General features: G+C 35.4%; 3 protein-coding genes across 5 annotated transcripts; all 3 read right to left on the reverse strand.

The window, feature by feature from the left end:
* Positions 1-499: 499 nt before the first annotated feature.
* LOC17879584 (peroxidase 45) lies at positions 500-2,245 on the reverse strand. The gene is made up of 4 exons (XM_006284043.2): positions 2,000-2,245; positions 1,679-1,867; positions 1,160-1,325; positions 500-1,053 (listed from the first exon to the last, which is right to left on the reverse strand). The coding sequence occupies exons 1-4, from the start codon at positions 2,213-2,215 to the stop codon at positions 647-649; spliced, it is 978 nt and encodes a 325-aa protein (XP_006284105.1). The 5' UTR covers positions 2,216-2,245; the 3' UTR covers positions 500-646.
* A 2,979-nt stretch (positions 2,246-5,224) lies between these two features.
* Positions 5,225-11,894, reverse strand: LOC17880335 (villin-4). Of its 2 annotated transcripts, XM_023778346.1 has the most exons (23): positions 11,783-11,894; positions 10,913-11,036; positions 10,697-10,796; positions 10,513-10,581; positions 10,187-10,423; positions 9,925-10,102; positions 9,707-9,839; positions 9,464-9,626; positions 9,240-9,387; positions 8,885-9,141; positions 8,683-8,751; positions 8,528-8,596; positions 8,281-8,418; positions 8,008-8,136; positions 7,746-7,893; positions 7,623-7,633; positions 7,381-7,521; positions 7,135-7,263; positions 6,980-7,045; positions 6,541-6,874; positions 6,106-6,344; positions 5,858-6,016; positions 5,225-5,770 (listed from the first exon to the last, which is right to left on the reverse strand). In XM_023778346.1, exons 2-22 carry the CDS (start codon positions 10,966-10,968, stop codon positions 5,903-5,905), a joined length of 2,928 nt encoding a protein of 975 aa, XP_023634114.1. In that variant the 5' UTR covers positions 10,969-11,036; positions 11,783-11,894; the 3' UTR covers positions 5,225-5,770; positions 5,858-5,902. The 2 variants fall into 2 exon arrangements, with proteins under 2 accessions (XP_023634114.1, XP_023634113.1); XM_023778345.1 differs by having other exon boundaries at positions 5,225-6,016.
* Positions 11,895-15,103: 3,209 nt separating this feature from the next.
* On the reverse strand, positions 15,104-22,595 carry LOC17879042. 2 transcript variants are annotated; one of them, XM_006282472.2, is made up of 10 exons: positions 22,279-22,595; positions 20,416-22,024; positions 18,927-20,306; positions 18,505-18,827; positions 16,885-18,386; positions 16,241-16,676; positions 15,986-16,139; positions 15,681-15,784; positions 15,458-15,549; positions 15,104-15,349 (listed from the first exon to the last, which is right to left on the reverse strand). In XM_006282472.2, the coding sequence occupies exons 1-10, from the start codon at positions 22,491-22,493 to the stop codon at positions 15,273-15,275; spliced, it is 5,892 nt and encodes a 1,963-aa protein (XP_006282534.1). In that variant the 5' UTR covers positions 22,494-22,595; the 3' UTR covers positions 15,104-15,272. The 2 variants fall into 2 exon arrangements, with proteins under 2 accessions (XP_006282534.1, XP_023634657.1); XM_023778889.1 differs by lacking the exon at positions 22,279-22,595 and having other exon boundaries at positions 20,416-21,826; positions 21,919-21,983.
* Positions 22,596-22,780: the final 185 nt, after the last annotated feature.

The following is a 22,780-nucleotide window of genomic DNA, read 5'->3' on the forward strand; positions in this document are numbered from 1 at the left end:
AATTACCAAGTATCTAACATTTTAATCAAACGAGAAGTTAAGATTTTTGATTCGAATCATATTTTAGCCTGAACTTATAGAACTTAACTGAATACAAATGACTGACCAAGGTCCAAGTCAGTCAGACTAGCCAAATCGGTTCGACTTTGAAAACACAAGGCCGTAGTAATGAAAGAACAGAAGAAGCAAGCCATAACATAATTACTACTTTTTCATTGGGCCAAGATAATAGCCCTCTTCATTACCAAACGCAACAAATCAACAAGTCCAGTACTGTAACCGAAGATGACAATGCAACATACAAAAGTCATTATGCATTAAACAATTTATGTGAAAAAAAAAAAAAAATTAAAGAGGAATATTTTAGTGGTGAGAAATTTGTGATTAGTGTATCAGGAATAACTTGGCAATTTGTACAAGTGTTGGAAGTCTGAAATAAAACGATTTTTTTTTGTTTAAGGAGAGACCATAATATATGATGTCAAAAAAGAACCAAAAAAAATTGAAACATATCCATCTTATTAATTCAAGTTTCCCAATGGAACACTTTTATACTCCTTATTTTTAACAACAAGAAAATTAACTTTTTATTTAACAGAATAAAAAACAAATCCTCTCAAGGAATAAAAGAAAAAAAAAAAGGAGACTAATTGACACGTGAACAATCTCTTCGAATCTCACCAGCATTACCAGTGAGAACACCAACCCGACCAAGTTTGGTGATAGCCGAGATAAAAGCTTGTCTAAAAGCTCCTTCACTGTTGGCAAACGTATTAACCGTAGACCTAGAACGTTGGTCCGTGAACAAGACTTGGTCTGACGTAAACAAACCCATCCCTTGTTGTAGATTCTTGAAGTAGGCGTTGTCGAATGTACGTGGGCTCACGGGATCCATGTTGATAGCGATTCTCGGGTCGACCCGGATCGGGCACATCTGTCGTAGTTGAAGTGCGTATCGACTGTTAATACTTGGGTCTATACGTGTTCTAGGGCTAAAATTGTATATTCTCTTTGAGAATTTCCCACAATGTGCGAATCCTATCGTATGCGCTCCTGAACAAATACACCAATAACATAAATACTAGCTACTGTGTGTGTATATCATAACATAAGATTAATTAGAAGTACGAAAATATATCGGTTTAGTTCGGTTAGGTACCTGAGAGGGCGATCATGTCAGTTTGTGAAAGACCGTGACGGCTGAACATGGAATTGAGCTGGTTTAGGTTAAAACCGGGCTGAGGCAATTGGTTTTGTACGCTGGCTTGTGATGATAATCTGCCGTCTCTCCTCCCTAGCTCCACCGGGTAGCTCGGTCCTCCGGTCTGCAATTTTTAGTTATATTATTATAGTCTAAATATCAATGTTCAATAATACGTTTTAATTCGGACTATATCTATATGTGATCTGTGATCACTTGTACTTGTATAAAAAATAATCACAAGCCGCCAATAAAAGGTGTCAAAACTGACAAATTAACATTACTTTATTTTGTTAACTCGAAGTCTGATCGAACCATGCTTCCTTTGTATATTTTAATAATATGATTAGCCTTTTCACACAAATAACAAAACCGGTTTTTCAATACCTAGGACGTTATATGTAATAAAGGGGGAAAAGGAAAGGAATATATATATACTAAGTTATGTAATAATTTAAAGAAAGGTAAATAAATTACCAAAACCACGACTTCACGAGTGGCGAGAGCCAAAATGTCAGCACATGAGACTTTGTTGCGGCAGTTAGGATCTCTTTCAACGGCTTGCTTCGCCTTAATCACCGTGTCGAACCCGTCTCCGGCCAATGACATGTCATCTGGATGGTCTCTCTCCGACGGTGATGCTATCATTATCGACGCGTCACATCCCTGAAATAATCCATATCAAAATAAGAACGTACGTAAAGATAATATAAACTCTAACTAATCTAGAGGTTTTGAAATATATAAAGGTTCCTATATTATATATGAATATAGATATATAGAAATATTGTAACGTACGCGAACGAAGCAATCGTGGAAGAAGAGGCGGAGAGTGGCCGGGGCGGTGACGAAAGTCTGCTGGAATTTCTGACGGACGGCGTTACGGACGATGTTTTCGACGTTGGGACATGACCTCTGGTAGAAACCTGTCCGGAGCTGAGCAGAGACACATGAAGAAAGGAGAAGAAGAAGAGCAAAGATGGAGAAGATGGTTTGAGCATTATTCTTCCCCATGGCTAATAATATCCAATGAAAATGTTTTAATCTTCAGAGTTGTTAGAGAGTCTCTTTTTATAGTAGATAGAAAGGCAAGTTAAGATTGAAATGAATTGTACAATTTGGGTTATTTAAATATATATAAAAATTAATCGATGATTATTCTAAATGATGATCTGTTCTGTTTGAATGATATATATTAATTAAATAAATCCTTATATTAAAATAAGGAGTAGAAACTGTTAGGAATGTGGATGTAACACTCCATCTAGATATTGACAATTTGAGAGGAGGCCAAGGTGAGGCTTCAAGTTTAATATTTTTCTAGAATTGTGTTCATTATCAAGTAAATCCAGAGATTAGCTGTAATGTAATTGTGATCTGGTCTATATTGGTCGAGACAGTGATTGTTTTCTTCTAGGTGTAGAAAGTTGTTCACTGCAGAAGCCTATCAAGGCTGCGAATATTACAATTAATCTGGCTTTTAATTGGAGAAAAAAACATGCATAAAGATAAAAACCAAACGACAAATTAGTTGCATTTATAAGAAAAATGTGTGTATGTGGATACTTAATTCTCATATGTATGCTTACCTTTTAAAAAGAAATAACTGTATACATGTATGCTTATCTTTGACAACTCAAAGGCATGCTACTAGTTAATTACCTCTTCTCAACAACTACTTAAACAATATTAACCAAGAAAACAAAAAAAACACAACTACTTAAACAAGATCGAGAGGTGACAAGAAGAAGAACACATCTTTTTTTTTTTTACTTGTATCTACCTTAAAACTTAACTTTACAACGTGGAATGTGATCGGATGTTGACAATTCGTAATTAACTAGTTACTCTTTTTTTTTTAAGTACATGCATTTGTAAAATAATGGAAAATACTATAGGATAAGACTTAAAATTTTTAAAAAATCAATCCAGTGGTACGTAGTCCGTCCAGTTAACACCTTCGTTATAAACAAGAGGCTATTGAATATTTTGTTAAGTTACATATTTTATAAGGAACTGTTTAGTCTTAACTAAAGAACTAATAATGTCAACTAAGATTTAACTTTGAGTGTCAAAATCTTGTTTAAACTGTTAATCAGTTCATAATATCATAAATAATGACGTTTTTACATTTTGAATGACATTGGTTTCCAGATTAAAGGAGAAGGTTTATACTTTATATGCATGAAACCAAGATGTGATGTTGCTTCCATATTCACGTAGTATTTTCAAAATTTAGAACAAAATCATAATTGACATATGTCGTCAAAGCCATTAAGCCAGTAAAAATTTATCATTATACACTACTAATTAAGCTATAAATCTGATGAAGAATACACCAAAGATCAAATTTGGGAGAGAAAACAATTAAGTAATGTGAAACAGTGCCAAATTTTCATACGTATATCTCAATATAATGGTATTAAAATAGTTTTAGTTGTCGTTAAGGACATATTATTTTTTAATTGTCGAATCAAAGGACAGTTTTCTATGAAACAAAACCAAAGTGATCCACAATAAAACAAACTGTAAGAAGATTATACTAATTAATAAATTGGGCGTCGCGGTCACGAACATGTTCCTTTACGCTGTCAATAATTGAGTCGATAATGTATTATTTTTTACTGTTTTTTAATGATAATTTATATTTTGGTTCGGCCACTGATCTTCAAATATGATAGAAAAAGCTAAACTGGAAAAAACGATAACGCATGTCACTGTAACGCCAACTGCAAATTATTTCAGTAAGCAGCTTTTCATGCAAGATTGAAGATTTGATTATAACTGTATAAAATAAGTTTTATTTTTAGGTGAAGATAACTGTAAAATAAGTTAAATAACATATAAAACAATTCAAAACTACCCATAATTTTGTATGAACAAAAGATGATAATTGTAGAGAATATTTATTTGTTTTTGACACGATATTTTCATATGAAAATAAACGATTGTATCAATTTTACACATCCCATTTAAATGGTGGTTCCACCATATTATGAAATATTTTGTTTCCACATTAGATATATTAAAATTAGAAAATGTAGGAAAACAGAGTTTGTTAAGAGAGCTTACATCAATGACTAGTCATGTTCGTGCTTGGGTTGAATAATTAATTGAGCTAGATGATTAGTTTTTGTCTTGATGATCCAATTAAGTCTAAACGAAAGAGTTTCGTATAGTATACATAATTGTCGTTGTAGAGAACGACAAGCTAAAAAGCCTAAAATCATCAGTGTTCGTTAAGACGTCGTCCAAGTCCAACCACACAGATGTGGCAATATGTGATAACTCTCGTCGTCAGAGTCATCTTAAAAAAGATAAAAAGAAGGTTAAATTGCAAATGTTACGTCCATTGACCCAAAGAGTTAAAGAATTCAAACTCTGCAGTCTATATATAGAAACCATCAAAACTATGTCTGTTAAAAAAATTAGGTCAATCGCTAGTTGGCATCTAAATTATTTGATCAAAGTTATAAAAACTAATTAATACTCAAAATCAATATAAGAGTCATATATATAAAGTCTTGATGGCGCCTCAAATATTCATGCACATGGCATCTAACCATTATTGAAGATAACGACACCGTTTTCAGCATCTTCTACTGTACTCTCCTTTCATGCATTGACCAATGTATATAAACAAGACAACAACCAAAAAACAAAACACATTTAGCATTTTTCTTTTACGTGTGTGTGATGATCATCCATAATCATACATCTTATTTAATGGATTTTTTTCGTTATCTCATCACTCATCAGTCTTTTATTAGTCCTCTTAACTTTCCTAGTGTTAGTAACACATGAGCTTTACTTTGATATAAATTACGTAAAGTTTTAGATATCTTTCAAGAATTAACAGTATTAACAATCCGAATTATTATTACAGTTGGATAAATCATCATTTCAAAGAAAATAATATTGATGAATTATCGAAAAACAAGATTTATTTAAAGTGCAAAACATGCTTATAAAGTTGTAACTGGTTTCATTCCTGTTTTGGACAACAAATGGTATTTTCTATAATTGAGAGAAAATGTTGTAAAATATAATAATCTGAAGCTTAAAAGCACAGTTTTAGTTTGTACACTTTGCTGTACACCAAAATAAATTAAACAAAAAAACACTCAATGCTCAACTTCTGCAAAACAAAATTACAGAGTCTAATTTGTTTTTATGAAATCTCACTAAATAAAATATTGCTTTTGAAACCAAATTTCCTCAATTTGATAGCAAAATAACCCCAAGAATAAATAAATCAAAGACTCAAGGTCAAAACCTGTGACCTGAAGAAGAAACAATCCCAAAATATGAAGAAAAAAGAACAAAATCTAACTTTAGCCAGCAAACTAAGAAAAATGGAGATTGAAGTAGGGAGAACCAAAGCAAACAGATCATGAAAACAAATCAGAAAGATCTGAAGGAGAAGAAGAAGAAATAAAATTAGAGGAAAAGAAAACTGCTTTGGGTTGTTTGTTTTAAACAAGCCATGACAGATGTATTAAGCTTCTCATGGGGAGCAGAAGCAGCTTAAAATGCACTGACACTGTCCCTTGGATCTTCTCCATATAGCTGAAACCAAAAGAAAATCTCACCATATATTCTCTGTCGAAAGAAAGGACGTATGTCACTGTTCGGGGTTGCGACTGTGTTTGTTACCGGATTTTATGAAAGCTGTTGACTGAGACGAAGAAGGATTGTTTCTCAGAAAAGCTGAACAGCCATTTTGAATTTGTTCTGTTTCCATTTAGGCAGCTTGTAGAAAGCTTCTTTTGTCATACCGAATTTCTCCTTGAACTCCTCTGATGAAAGGTAAGCCTATATTACAGACCAAGATAAACTGTAAGGATCTTCTTTCACTGCACAATCTCACTTACATATGAAACTTGTTGTTGACTTGAACTTACCTCTCTCCTTGTTACATCAATGTCTGAGACAGGATCAGTGGAAGTTGTCTTGAGACGTTCGTAAGGGTGAGATGGTAAATCTTCCTCGTCTTCGACTCCTTCTTTAGCATCTTCTTGAATCGTCAGAGATTCTATCCTGCTGCTCATTGATTTCTCCTCCTCCTTGTCATTTACCTTTTTCTCTTCCTGTTCTTTTGAGTTGGATTCTGGCGCTGGAGACTCAGGTGTCTTCGGGCTCGCTTCATGTCCAATTGAAATAAGAAAGCTCAATACTCAGAAGTAAATTAAGAGAACTGACTCTCTAAACAAGATGCAAAAAGATACTGAAACTTGCAGAGAAATGACCATACTGCAGAAATGCGAATCCCTAAACAAAGATGACAGATATTCACACTTTCTGATCATTCATTCAGCAAAAATGTTTGTAAAGAATACCTTTGAGTGGTTTTGGGATTGAAGGTTCTTGGGGAGGTGTCTTTTCAAAAAGGGCGCTACGAGAAGCAATGGCTGAAGACTTGGGAGCGGGAGAAAACTTTGAGGAGTCAGGAGTAACAGATCTCGGGTAGAGTTTCCTAACTACTGGGGGAGGAGTTGAGAGATTTCTTGCATTTTGGTTCTCAAATGTTGCTGCGAGTGCATTGAACGCTGGAGATCTGCCCCTCACACGAACCCTGTCTGGACTAAACGACATACTTCTTGACCGCTGCTGTGACTTGTCAGGAACGCTGGCACGGCCACCATATGAAGCTGGAGTCCTTCGTTTCGGTTTCTAATGAACAAATGCACAACAAAAGAGAAGAATGAACAAACAAGCTTTAGAAAAGCACACACAGAAGAATCATTAATCAAAAGGAAAAGCAAGAAGAGTCTTTACATCTGCAACTGGAGTTCCACCATTTTTGACAATTTTGAGTTTTCTTTGGAACGAGTTTCCATGCATCTGTAAACAAAAAGAGAGTTGTTAACCCTTTTTCAGGGATTCCTTCAGTTCTTATTTGGGGAAATCGATTGAAGTTGATAGGTGCTTACAGCTGATTTTGAGGAATCCCAAGAAGTGAAAAACCGGGTGAAGAATGACGGCTCACCACCTTCCATGATCACATATATAAGGGCCTCAGGGGATAACTTTTCCAGGAGAGAATCTTTCTCGATGAATTTCTAAGGGAACAAAAGGTATAAATGAGAAACTTGCCTAAAGATTTCAGGATCTTTTGAGATTAATTCTCTCTAACGTTAAGGCAGGGTTTTATTTGCAATGTAGCTATTATATCTGACCTCTCCAATAGTTAAAGCTAGCAACTTGTTCTTTGGGGCTACTTCTTGGCCAACCCAGACAAAGATTTCTGAGTGACAGTCTACGATAAAAATATCTTCGGTCATCAAGTCATCCTGTGTGAAGTTATATATCTCTGTCACCTGCCAAAAGATCACCCAAAAAAAGAAAAATCACTTGGGATTTAAGCGTTTTCCAAGTATGATTGCATAAATCTTAAAGAAAGATTTTTGAGTATACGCACCTTCAGAATATCTGGATTAATTTGCATTTCAGTAATGAGAAGAAAAGAAAAAAAAAAGTCATTGTGTGCATATATCATCTTAGGCTTAAACTTTATGGGTACAAAAAATAAGATCATTTGTACCTTTTGTGAATGTACAGGAGAACAAGTGAGGGTCACGCTCAGGTTCCTTTGTTAGCTTTTGGCTCGAATATTCAGCTTTGCCTCCTAATAACTCCCAGAACTGTTCTGATTCTGAACCTTCCTTTTGTGCTCTCGTCTGTAGATTTGGCTGAACAAAATAACACAATAGATGCTGCTTAGTTTTTCGTTCGTTGATATTTACTAATAATGACTGACAAAACTTGACTTATCCTTCAAGAGATTAAGGTGAAACATATCTTACCTTAATCAGATCAAGCTGCCTTTCGACGAGTTCTTGGTCAGTTGAAGTTGATAAATTTCCAGCCCAAGTAAAGACAGAAGAATCATTATGTAGTATATAACAGTATGAGGAGTTCAGCGATGAAGCAACCTGTTTAAAGTAAATAAACAATATATTAGAAGCCATTAAGATTTCTGTCTCACTTCATCTGTGAGACTGTGACCTCGATGTGTTTCTCAGTTCTCAATGATTCTACAGCATTAAACAATGAAGAATGGGGAAATTGATATATACCGGTTCAACTTGTATGGCTTGCATATTTTCCGGACCAGACCCTTGAATGCGGAATAGAGCAAGACCATTCTCATTGTAGGTATCATCATCAACTTCTTTCTCAGCTATGTATTTCTTGTATCCACTGCTAATGCCACCCTGTGAAAACAACAGAAATAAAAAACAAAATTGTATATATTCATAAAAGATTGTATACATTCATACGGAGAACATGGATGATAAAACAAAACCACATGATTAGACAAACCTTGAAAACGATAAAGCTTTGCATAATTACAAAGAATTGAAGGGGTTCCTTTCCTTCATAAATGCGCGCCTAAGACAAGAGAATAAAAATGTTCAGAAAAAAAGGAAGATAAAATTCAGTGGCATACTTTTGGAATGACTGCAGAAGAAAATTACTTGAGCTGGTACAAATTTCATTGATTCAACCATTTTGCTTGCCATAGAGACTGCAGATCCTCTTTCTTCCTATACATGATCAGAGATAGACAAATTAAACCCTACTTGCAACTTGTAAGTTCTTGCTTAAGCATATACATCAACAGAGTATACGTGACACAATCATGTCAGAATTTGCTTTTATGTTTTTCAGAGAGCTCACCTCTACACTTTGTTTGCCAAACCACGTTCCTATAAGAACTTCTTCTTTCTCTTCTCCGGGATAAGAATACTGGAAAACATAGCAATCTCCACTGTAGAATTTTGAATGATCAGCAGCTTGGAGGAGAGTCTTTTCCTGTCCATTCACACGCCAAACCTGCAGATTTCCCGTGCAATCGATGAAAGCTTGAGGCTCTTCTTTAGGCGGAGCAGTTTTCATCAAGCCTCTCACGTTTACTCCTTGTCGTTGCAAAAGAGCTGCTCAAAAAATGACAAAAAAAAAAAACAGATAACAGTTCAGCAACGTGTAAAGAATTTAAAACCATTATTCAATTTTTGAGTTCGGGATTACTGACCAGCAACTCTGCCTCTACCATCCTCTGACACAGTTGTATTAGTTTCTTGAGTCCAAGATTCAAACTTTGATCGAAAAGGTACGGTTTCAAACCCTTCTATTATGCGGATCATTTGTGATTTGGGTCGTTCAGATGAACGTATCAATTCCTGTATGGATCTACTAACATCAGCAAACATTATGGCATACAACAAAAATATATTCAGACTTGATAAAAAAAATTACTTCTGCAGCTCCACTGGCAACTTTTCTATCATCAAGAGAAGTGGTTCTTCCCATCCAAACAAACACTTCAACTCCACAATCAAGAATGTAACACTTGTTTGTATCTAGCATCTCCCTCTTCAACGAATCGCCTTCAACAGGATTTGCCTGTCCCTTCTCGACACTACAAATTAAGTAAAGAAAATTGTGTTCATTTGAAGCATTAGGGGATCAAAATATTTGTATATGACGAGAAGATGTTACCAAAACAATTTGGTGATATCGGAATTAAAAGTTTTGTCTTCATCATTAGCTGTTTTCCTAGGTAGCGGAGCAAACCCGCCAAAGAAACCCCAAAATTCTCCACTATCAGCATCAGCCATAAGTTTCCCATCCTCTGGAAATGAAATATATACAATTAGAGACCAAATCAAGAGATTATAGAGATACTAATCCCTAATTAAACCGCTTTGCTCACTAACCAACTGTAGCAACTTCACATGTCCCATCATGGTAGGTATCTTTGATGTACTGAACCACTTCCAATGCTTTTGCTCTCTCTTGGATACTTGAATTGGATCCATTGAATTGGAAAATCTTGGACTTTGTGTCAAGAATGTATATATCGTCATGGTTTAAAGAACTCCGAGCAAAAGGAACCTGTAATCAATTTAGATCATTAGTGACTACAGAGTGAGATAAAAGATAACTTATAAAGGACCAAAAAAGTGAAATGTGACTTGCCTCTTTGACATGGACAACATGTTTTCCTCTGCAGACGAATAAGCGGGTAATATGTTCTTCGGCTTCCACATGTTTGAATCCTGATGCTACTCCACCTTCTTGAGGAATGATACATGGCTTAAAATAAGACAAGAATTTCTCGGTTTCGTTGCCTTGAACTTCCCTATACTGAACTGCACGACCTCCAAGAGCAGCATCTAATTCAACTGTCTTAACTGCAGCAGTCCCAGCTTCATCCTAGTTTTTAAAATAAAATTAGTACCTTCTCTCAAACTATTCCTGTCACTCTACAAAAGCAAGGATAGGGAATATTAACAGGGGTTTACCTGAGAGGTATCTTTACCAAGCCAGTAATGGATATCATGGCGCAATGCACCAGTTTTTAAAGCCGTTGTCTGGTCACAGAAGATCAATTGCCAGAAATAAATTATTTTTAACCGAGACTCGATGTAGAAAACCGGCGTAAACTGGAAAAAAGGAAGCAAAAAAGAAGTTGTAACTAGGCCATACCTTCAATATTATGTAAGAATCACCGGTGAAAAACTTCCCGATGGAAGATTTTGGAACTGGGGTAGGGAGGAAATTCTCTATACGCCATACCTCAATACCTCTAACTTATTGTCAAGGAAAATATAATGTAGATCATTCAAAATAGAAATGTAAAACGTAGCATCTTTCCTATAGGAGTCTTTAAACAATATAAGAAAAAACAAATTTGAAGGATACGCTTTCTGTCCAGCCCCTTGGAAAGCTGGATCTAAATCTCTCATGGAAACAGACATATTTAAGCAGTCTTTACCACTTTCTCCAACTTATGAACGCCGCAACGATAGAGAAGACTAATAATAACCTATGAGACAATAGCAAATAAGAGTAAAATTTCAAGAATCAACAAATGCAAAACCAATTCTATCAAAAACCAATCAAAGAACACATTTAATTGCAGACAAGGCAATACAAGCAATGGAAAAAAAAGGTTCTTGCATTGCATATGGTTCCAATCAAACACAAGGAAACCATCAATTAATGAGAAGCCCATGATTTGGATTTAGCTGATGAACAGAAAGAGAAACCAGAAAACAATAAGAAAGAACAAAAAACCAAAGTTTTCTCAACTATACAACTGAGAATCCACAAGGGTCAACATCATTCATCTCTCAAGTCAATCACTGTCAAAATGCATAGGGGTTTAGGTAAAGCAGCAAAAAACTCTGAAATTGATGTAACATTGGAAGTAGGGGTTATGCAGAAATATTCAATTCCCCAAGACAAACAAAACCAAATTAGATGAAACCAAAGCAAAACTCAGAGATTCGAGAAAAAGAAAAAGGAAGAACATTTCCTATTGAACATCATCATCATACTCACCAAACCCAACATTTTGAATAAACAACATCACAAAACCCAAGATAAATTATAAAAGCTCAAGGATTGATGATGCTCTCTAACAAATCTACCTCACTAATTAAAAACTAAACCTTTGGCTTAACCAATCGGATCAACGCAAGTCTTAGAACTAATCTAAACAACCCAGAAACTGAAAAAAAAAATCTCAAGAGAATACAAAACTCGATCAAATACGTTATACTAATTTACCTTATTCAGCTCCAAACCCAGATCCAATCTGATTACAAAATTTGCAACAAAAAAAAAATACAAAAATCTGAGGGAGACGAAGCAAAAAAAAAAAAGATGAACAACAGAAGCAGAAGAGGAAGAAGAAGAAAAGTGAAAGAAAGAGAGAGAGAGAGAGAGAGAGAGAGAGAGAGAGAATTGAATTGAAAGCTTTATTTAGAGAGAGAAGATGATAAACAAATTGAAAGTCTTTAGAGAGAGAGAGAAAAGGTTGGGAGGGAATGATGATGAGAAGACAGAGGCGTGCTTATCACTAAGAGAGAAGCAGAGAACCCATCAGCTGTAAAATTCTTCATTCTTCATTTTACAAAAACCCCATATTATCAAATTCAACTCTCTACACACATACACACACACACACACACACACAAAAATTAGACCTTTGGTTTTGGATGATAAAAAAATAAAAATCGAAACTTTTTTTTACGGTTTCTTTGTTTGGTGATTTTATGTCGTTACCACTTCTGACCATTATTAAAAAAAAAAAACAGTGATGCTAATGGGAAAGATTTTGGCGCAAACATTACAAAGAAAAAAATCTAATTTTATTTAAGTTATTGATCCATTTAATTAATGAGTTGACTGCATATCACCTCAGGTTAATAACAACAAATTACAGTAAAATTCAGTTTCTTCTTTTGTAATGAAGGTAATAAAAATCTCTTTTTTAAAGATATGTATTTAACTTCACAATGAATTTGGTCACATCTACAGGTAAGCAAATTGGTTATTTCTGTATAATCAAAATTTTTTCCTAATGCCGTTACTAATTACGGAGTCCTAACAATATAATATATTTAAGGAAGAAGAAGAAGAAAAAAAAAATGTTTATACAAAAAAAAAAAAAGAAGAAGAACAAACAAAAGGTACTATTACCTTTAACTTTAAGGCTGTTTTCTCTTACTTTTGTAGCCTTCTCTCTCTGTCTTTCCAGTCTTTGGTTTAACAAATAGTTTCAAGCTTTTTGATGATTGATTAGTAATGGGTTAGACCAAAAAAAAAAAAAAGTTTAGCAATGGGTTTGGAGGAAGAAATTCAAAGTCTTTAGGTTGATTAAATAGCTTTCTTAGGTGATTAATTTAGACCAATCTTTGTTGACAGAACAAAATTGACCACATTTCTGATCATTTCATTTAATTAAACAATCTTTCATAAGTACTATATTATTATTATTGCTTAATTGTATCTAAATATGAGTTGTACTTTGGGATTTCTTAATATCTTTTTCTATCTTAAAATATGTTTCCTTTCTTTCATAAAGCTTATTTTTTAAAAAATTATCATATATATGAAGAAACATTTATCAGTTAACTTCTTTGTATTCATTTTACTTTAAGTATTTATGTGAATTAAACTTTGCTTGATTTACTTTAATTGTTTAATTTCTCAAGATTAATACAAATATCTTTTATTTGACATTTGACATTAATCTATGGAGTAAATAAAAGTATCATCGTGGCAAATGTCTAAAGGTCACCGGTTTGAGTAACGCTTGTGATGAGAGACCTGAAAGGATGTATGGGTTTCGGCCCAAAACCTCTTAATTATTTAAAAAAATATATCATAAAACAAACTTTGGTCAGCGTATTATAAGATTTGTTTATTTTTATTTTTTTGGACAAACAGAAAATTAAATCCTTGAAATCATGGGTTAAAGAAAAAACAAGACTTATGAATTTAGTATAGGATTACTGTTTTCTTTTTTTTTTGGAAAAATGTAACAACAGAAAAACAAAGAGATAGAAAGATCGAACACGTACAGGAATATTCCCTTTTCAGAAATTAGGACTACTTTTTGTAATAGATTTTATGTGTTTGGCATAGTTTCGTACTTTTGTTAAATACAAATTTTATCTGCTACTTGCATTACTTGTTCTCAAATCGTGACTCTACGTGCATTACTTGTGATCGTGTCAAATTAAAGACAACTTCATAAGTTAATAAATTTAGTTTTTCCTATAACATTACAGGTAAAGTAAACAAAAACTTCAGAAATTAAAGAGATGATTAGTTTAAACACTAAAGCAAATTATAGAATGACGACGATCGTCTTTTTAGTTTCGTGATGTGATGAATTTCTTTGACTACAAAGGTAAATGATATCCACGTACGTCCACAGACCACAGCTAATACATACAGAGATAATTATAACATCTAGCATAACCTTTCGTTAAAAAAATAACATCACCCTGACCTTTGCATCATTTGGCTAGTAGCACAAGGACCAAAATGAACATAATATATCATTTTATGGGAGTGTTAATTTCCCAATTATAATATGTTGTTTCCCACCTTGTTCATGTGCGTACGTGCGTGTATTATAAGAAATCACAGTATATGAATGTGATCAATGATTGTGGTGTTAGTTTAGGGTTGGGACACTGATCATAATGAACTTTTACCGTCGCAAAATAAACTTTATACAATCAATATTTTCTGTTCTCTTATAGTATCGTTTAGTTTTCCATTTATATCACACAAAATCACCACCAATAAGATTTATTACGAAGGCTGGAGATAAACGAGTGTGTTCTTTTTGGGGCAAGAGAATAAATTATTCTGTTTTCTTTTAAGTTTCAAGAAATGTATACATCAAACTAAATTTTTGCTATTTCAGAATAAAAATATATGTGACAAATATCAAAAACCGACCAAAGTATAAAGTACACGCTTTCGGCTCCTATATTATTTTATATGATGATGTTGATTCGACTAGAAGAAGGACAATGACTTGGTCAATCCTTTTATTCACAACGACTACTGTATTGTAGCCGCCGGCACCGTGGAAACTGATGGTCGGAGCCGCCTTGAATCGTCGGAGATACTACTAATACTATATATGAAATATCTTTAAATACACTATATATTTATTATAAGTTCATAGCAAAGAATGTGATGGTTTAGTGGCAGACAAGAATCAATATATTCTATGGTTTAGCGTAAATCATGTCTTAATTATCGATTTACATATTCTCTCAAACATGAGATAAATTATTCTACCAAAAAAAACAAACAAAAAAAAAACAAACAAGAGATCAATTATCTTCTCTACTTGACCATAACGGCATAACCATTACCATCTTTAACACGAAGACAACACAAAGACAACACAAAGGCAAGAGTCTACCAAACAATTCTTTGTACTTAAAAAGTCTTAATCAATTATTGCGCATATTAAATTCTAAAATATTTAATTTTTTTTTTTCTTATTTGCTTTTAATGTGCAGTCTAATTTTTAATTGAAGACAGATTATTATAATTTTCTTAAATATCTAAGAACAGTTTTGTGAATCAAAATCATTATCATATTAGGAAGAAAAAAACACATGGTTTGGTCTCTAGACTCAAGAGAATGCCCAACTTTACAACTTCAACAAGAGAGCAAATCCCATCATCCCGGAAAAGGACCCTACCTCCCAACATGAAATACAGAAAACTAATTGTGATTTTTCTAAACTTTTCCTTGGTACTTGAAATTCAACTTGTAGTCTTGTTGCAGAGTTGCTAGAGAGTTTCTACAAGGACCTTCTGCAGAAGAACAAAGAAAGACGAGAGACAAACAAATTATGTCCATAACCGATTCTAGCATTACAACATAAATCATGTGACAACAAGTAGAATAGAAAAGGTCTTTACCACCAAATACTGTATGGAGATATTGAAGATCGTTAGGTGAGCAAGAGTCTATGAGAGCATACACACCAGGTCTTAAAGCTTCATCTACCTCCCTGCAAAAGTTGTAAAATCAATTAACTCTTATCTACTTATTCTGGTGACATCCTTAAAACTTGAGGACAAACACCATTAAGCCATGTTTGGAGTGTATATGTAAGAAGAATAAAAGGGAGAAGACTGTTACCTTTTGAGACCCGTCTTAATAGGTCCATAACCGGAAGATATCCATATGTAACTTGACAAGAACTTGAAACAATGCTGTCCAAAGACCTCCTTCTGTTGTCTTAGCTGCAATCCAGTTGTTTTTAAAGCAAAAATGAGACACATAATAGTAGAATCATTAAGACATCCGGACTTAATTGCAATTTCCGTCAAAACAAAATATCTAAACTCAGTTGACAGCCTCTTAGTCCAACAGATTGTTAAAAACTGAAATAGGTTTCCCTTTTATAAACCCAAAAGGAAGAAATGGTAGATGCAGTGACGTACCTCTTCATAGATCCTCCGGAGGAAACAAGCACATCTAATTCCCTCTTTCACTTCCCATGAAACACGATTACCCACTTTATTCCCTGCTGTCTCCAGACAATTAAGAAGCGCAGAAACAGATTCTTGGAGTGTAGCAATGGACCCCTCAGTTTCACTAGATGTTGACATGTCACAGCAAGGACGACATCATATCAAGTTCTAATATCGTAAACTTTAACAGGACTCTGTGAGTAAGTCAAACAAAATTCTAGTTACCTCTTATGATGCTTAACCGCTGTATATAATAGTCGGCAGCATGCAGCATACAGGCTCATCGAGAATGTCTGGTCTACTTGAAGATCTTTTGAGCCTCCTAACAGATTTTGTTGCTGATCATCCTGGCATAACAAATTTCCATCTATAACCAAGAATCCCACCCTTGGTATCTGAAGGTAATCTCTAAAAATTGCTCCAGGAATATGTATGGATTGGCTTATGTGCGATGAATCCATTTGAAACAAAGCGTGTTTCCCTGCTATTCTTATCAAGACTTCCACACACATGAGAATGACTGGCCCAGCATCTGGAGAACTGGAACCAACAACTGTATTTGTGAAGAAAATAAATGGACTCTGCATGTGAGCCATGATACCAAACACTGCAGATATTAAGCCTTGAATGTGCCTTTTAACCACATTCAGACGTTTGCGACCTACAAAACATAAACTATTCAGTAAATAGACAATAATGATACCTTAAGCAAATATATCAAAATTTTGGTTCACAATGTGTTTGAATCACACTACACGTACATCCTAACGCAAAACATGGCAGCTAAATTCGATTTATTACTATAAGTTCATTATTACAACTATTAACATCAAGTTTACTAAGATTGCTTTCAGAAAACAAATATTTACCTGTGGCATGTTCCAGAATTAGATCCAGACAGTCAAGACCAGCAGCAGCGGTTTCAGGGATTCTGCCTCCATCTCTGTTTCCAGTCTGTATGCAATAGATAGCTGGGCACACTTCCCATACTCCAACCAGTGATCTTTCTATAGCCTGTACTACAGATAATAAGTGTAACTCTGAGGAACTATGTATAAACACTTTAAATGACATCCTAAGCCTCTGTTTTAATTCATCCAACCAATGCAATCGGTGAGACTGATTTTTTTCTAATAGCACTTGCTTAGCATGGATTGCATTAGTGCCAAATCCTGTCTCGTGAGATTCCAAGGTGGCCTCTTTTCCTTGTAGTGATATGCATTTCCCAATCACCTTCAAATGCAACTCAATCAACTTTGAATATAGATCTCTGTTTAATGAAGGGTTGGATAAACAGAACTGGCTCCCTAACTCTTCAAGAACTTTCACTGCCCCATCCAACCAAATAAATGAGAATTCGAACGGTACCTCGCTCATGTCTGCGAATTCAGATAGTAGATCATTTGAAATGTTCGTGAGAACAGAGACAAATGTAGGTGAGAAGGTAATGCCATCAATCTGCAGATTTAGCCGTAGGATAGCAGCAGAAGCAATTAACAGATGCCTGAGTGCCAATACTTTTTCCGAGGTATCACCCTTCATCATGCTCTCAATAATTTCCTTTTTCACATCACTAGTGTCTACAACATCACCACACATAAGATCAATTGAACCCTCAGTCCCATCAAACAATCTGGTCCAGTTGATATTGGTTTGGATTTCCCGCTGCCGATCACCACTAAAAAACAGACCCTGTGCGAAAACCTCAAAAAAATTGCTAAGCACATGGATAATGCAGGAAAGCTTCGAGAATTGTTCTGATTTCCATTTCAGTTTTGTGTTTTGATGATTTTTATGCATATCTCTTTGACTCACTGCAGATGCTAATCCCCACAACAATCCACTAAAACAAGCAAATATAGGTGCTAACTTGTTCAGTATCAGATTCTCACATTCAAAGGCTGTTTTCTCATCCCTGAAGGTAACAATTAAAGCATTTAGTAAAGTTTCGGCCTGTTCTGTCAAGCTCTCAAATATAAGGTCCACTTGTCCAGTTCCCTCAGAAAGTTCGGATGAAATGAGTTGTCCATCAGACAATGGTAGTGCCTTGCTGAATTGATTTTTACTTACAGTTTGAAACATATATGATGTGTGATCCATCAAAGAAAAGACGGTGTCCCTTGCTTTCCCTGTAAAATCATTCCTGATATTCATTTGGCAAGTAACCGCAGCTTGTGCTGATTTGAAAAGCCAAGAAGCCAACAACAAACTATCAGATAAAGGTAACTTGGAAGCTCCTAGCACCTTGTCGCACGAAACTATAAGAATACTTTTCAAAGTTTTTCGGCAAGTGATGAACAGGCTGAAAAGGTTTTGCATATCACCCGTAGACAGCTTGTTCAAACATCTCAACATGCTAAAAACGATTAACCTACAAGATTCACGAAAGTAAAATTTGTCAAAATGTTTGCCAATGAAACTTAGGGTAACCAACACGCCTTACTGGAGCTAATGTACAGAAAAAGCATATGCAATATGCAAATAGTTACCTTTCAAGGTCGAGAACATAACTTGCATAAAGTTGAAATGATTTCTTATTCATATACTCCTTGGGAATCCCACATAAAAGATTTAGCAAATTTTTACAAGCTGTGAACTTCCGATTGTCCAGCTGTGATACATGTGCTTCTAAAAAGGCTTCTGATTGAAGCTTCCCAGGTGACTTGGCAATTGAATTTTCAAGCAAGACTAACACCTCCGACCAATCAGGCAGTGAGTCAAAGTTAGCTTCTTCAGTAAAATCCATGAAAAAGTTTTCTGCTGTCATTTTCAGTACATGAGAAAAACTCAGCGCCAAATATCTGCGAACAAACTAGTTGAAAAAATTCAAATAAAAATCTGGAATAAGCACTTAAAAAAACAAGTAGATATGGAATTGGATAATTTTGCACCAAAAAAAAAGATGACTTACTTCATGCTCATACAGCACTGAATCAAAAAGAAGTCCTAACGAGAACTGTTCCAACCCTATTTTCTTCTTTTGAGAGCCCTTGTCTACATCATTCTCCCAGCCAGGAATAGACATACCCACTCCGTTCAATATAAAAGGAACAGAACAACTTATCAGCTGAGACAGAAAATTCTTCAATTTTTTTTTTCCTGCATGGGCACACCAAAGATCAATATGCTGGCTAAGGACCCACAAACGTAAAGCAGGCAAACACTTCCTGTTGATCCCAGAAACCCTGAGAACCCACTGATCAGTATCTTCTGTCATTTCAAAAGTTCCAACATCAGCAAATCCTGATATGATGTTGTCGCCCAAAAGGAAATCAGTAAGCTCTTCTCCTTCACGCTTAAGAACTGCTACATGCTTAAGCATTGTACCATGTACCTGATTATCACTTATCTGTGACACATAATCAAGAGATTTGATGTGCCTGTTCAAATCAACAAGTCTCTGAAGAGTGACTCTATACAATATATATATCAGCAAGCAGCAATCTGCACTGTCATCCTTAAGGTAAATAGCTGAAATGTGTTTAATAATGTCGACAATGGAAGCAGAGGGTTGGGAGATCCATGAAAAATAGCCTTCATAATTCCAACTTTTCTCTTTTATCCAATCCCTTCCACAACAAGCTGCAATAGAGTCGCCCTTAGTACCAGCCATATCTTTTTGTTTTTTGGGAGGCATACGACTAATCACCTGCCTATATAAGCTTCTGGAAGACATGTAAATACGCAAGACAAAGATAATAAACAAGCGCACAGACTTTCTATAGGTAGCTCTCTTCTTTACAGTCATTATAATGTCTAAACGCATTTCGGTGACAGCAGAAAAGAAATTTTCAATGCAATCTGAGTCTGAAGAAACCAGATGGGTTAAGCAAGGACTGATGAGGTCTAACAGATCGTTCATGGACTGGCCAACAAGGCTACTATTACCTGTTGTAATAGTTAGTGAGTCGAGAATAAGTGAATAAATATCAGACAAAGATCCGCCCAAGAATGCTGCCACCGGTCCATCTTGTTCTCCAGCACTTGGTGAGCAACAAACTTTTTTTATCCACTTCATGGTTTCTGATAAATCTGTTGCCAAACTCGTTATACAACCACTTGCTTGGCCTTCTGGTATTACTTTAATAGCCCTATGTATAGCAAGTCTTAACTCTTGAGATGATAAGAGCTTTTCCACTGATTTTTCACTTTTTCCTAAAGGGAAAGGAAACACAGTTGATAGTGGAAGCTCTCCGGTGTCAACCATCTCATCACTATCACCATCAGCAGGTGTAACAACAGGTATCACAAGCCTCACAGCTTTGCACAGAGATACTACAACAACACTTACCTACATCATCAGGGAAACATTAGCAGTATTCAGAAGGAAAGTAACAACATGACAGATACTAGCAAGGCAGAAAACTCAACAACTTAAAAGGGATAAAATTTTGACAAACCTGGCGGAGATCACTATATAAATTTATCAGCTGGCATCCAAGACCAAGTAACAATGAAGTCAAAGGGCAGTCGTCTTCTGAATTCTCTGGTGACAAACTACTAAACTCCAGGAAAGAGAGAATAATTGGCCACAAAGTTACTAAATCATTTTCAATGACTTTGTACTCAATTTGTAACAGGTAGCCTATTGCAGTTACTAGCTCCTTGGCTAACAAAATATGCATCTCTGACGCATCATCATATGGATAATGATTTTTTAATTGGGAAGCAACTGAAACTATTGCTTCAAAGATCGTCTTGAGAAAAACAAAGCAAGCTCCTCCAGATGTATCCTCTGTCTTCACATATATTCGCTCTTGAGCAAAGTGGAACAACAAACTATTTGCTGTCTTAAAAACACAACAGAAATCAGTCAATGGAGGAGCCATTTCAGAGCAAGATTGTTTATATCCATCGATCTTGAGTAATATAGGTTCCATAAGATGCAGGAAGAAATTAAAAAGTGATTTTCGTGTCTCTGGGCGGAGGGAACTTTGACTATTTGCAGAAGACTCATTGTCATTTGTAGCTGTGTCTTGCAGCTTCAATGGCCTTTCTGCTTTCCCGGCAATTGAGGCCTTTTTCGTCATGCCTTCTTGCAATGGATTTGAATCTCTTTGTTGTTTCATCACTCTGTTAATAAACAACCTAAACAATGACCCCATACAGCTCAGCTCCAACTCCTCCTTCATTAACAACATGTTCTTGAACTTGGTAAAAAAGTGCCGGTGATAGCTCTTCACAATAGTTTTGTTCTCTTTAGGTCCTGGTAAATACTTTTCAGCTCCGCCCAAGTCTAAGAAGCCATCAAGATGAGATGAATGGAACAAAGCCAGAGATAATATTTTTTCAATCAACTTCAGCAAAGTTATTTTCAAATCCTTGTTTTTGTCCTCGCTGAGGTTCAATAGACCCAACACATCCAAGAATGGCGCAAAAAGCTTATCCAGAAAATCACGAAACTCGTTCTTCTTAGTTAAATGGGTCATTAAGAACTCAGAGAATGGCTCAAGAACGAAACAAGAAATTTGAAGAACATATCTATCAGCAAGACTATCGTTCATATTCTCTGCAAGAACTTTACATGCGAGCTTCAGAACTGGTTCAACAGTTGAAAACCACCAGTCTGAACTGCCACTGGACATGCCCCTTTCCGATGAAAATAACAAGCCTAGACAATCAACCACAGAGCTGTAAACTCCAAAACCTTGACCATTGCGGAAATCGACCTCCGAAGACATAGACATGTTCAGTCCAGATAAAACATTTTCCGTGATAAACCCAACAGCCTTTAGCAGGTTTCTTGACAAATTCAGAGAGACGCCCAAGATTGATGACTGCTTCAAGCAGAACTTGAGGATCTCCCAACACCTGAAATCCAAACATGGTTCGGAATCTAAATCACCCTCAACTTTAAGATTCTTTTTTGTAGAAATCAACAGTGATTGGATCCAGTCACTGACAAAAATAATCAGCCGCGATAGCTTAACCACTTCACATTCATCATCCTCGTCAGCCCCATCTTTGCATCCATAACCTTTAACAAAACTGAAAGCCAATTCCACCTTCCTGCAAGTCATATTCTCTTAATTATTCAAAAGATACCACATTTGCTTTATCTCCCAATTCAATTAGAAAACACAAAACACAAAAACTAAGTAAAATTAGAACAACAAACATATCAGCTAAAACTATCACAAATGTGATACAGAGTACTAAAAATTTCGGTACTTTTTTGCATATATTCTCCAAAGTCACAAACTTTAATGCAACAAAGTAGTAACATGGTCAAGTAAAGCAAAGAAGCAACAATAAAAACTTACATTTTGACGCCCAAATCTCTGTTCTGCAACGAAGTTATAAGCCCAAGGTTCTTCCATGGACTCTCTTCAGCAGTAACGCCCGCAAGTGTTTCCTTTAGGTTACACGGTTTGATTTCTACAACCTCCACCGGAGAATCATCAATTTGAAGGGTTTCAGGGTCCTTCTTCTTCTTCGCGCGATTGAGTTTATTGGGAGTGGTACGCTTCCTTTTCATCTTCTAAGCTCCGTCTAGTGAACTGACTTAGAGGAGAAGAAGAGTGGTTTTGATTATTAAGGCGGCAATCAAAGGAGACACCTTAAACCCTACCGGTGAGGCTCAGACAAATCGACGGCGACGGATACTCATTAATTCATTGGGCTTGGATCAATAAACCTTGATTTCGGTTAATTTCGACAACGTTATCAACGATCGACATAACCGAAAAACCAAACCAACAAAATTATTAGAAATCTCAAGACTCATTAAAATCTTTGAAAAAATTCGTAGTTTTAATTTATTGA

Source organism: Capsella rubella, unplaced genomic scaffold (genome assembly GCF_000375325.1).
Source record: "Capsella rubella cultivar Monte Gargano unplaced genomic scaffold, Caprub1_0 scaffold_7, whole genome shotgun sequence".
NCBI lineage: Eukaryota > Viridiplantae > Streptophyta > Magnoliopsida > Brassicales > Brassicaceae > Capsella > Capsella rubella.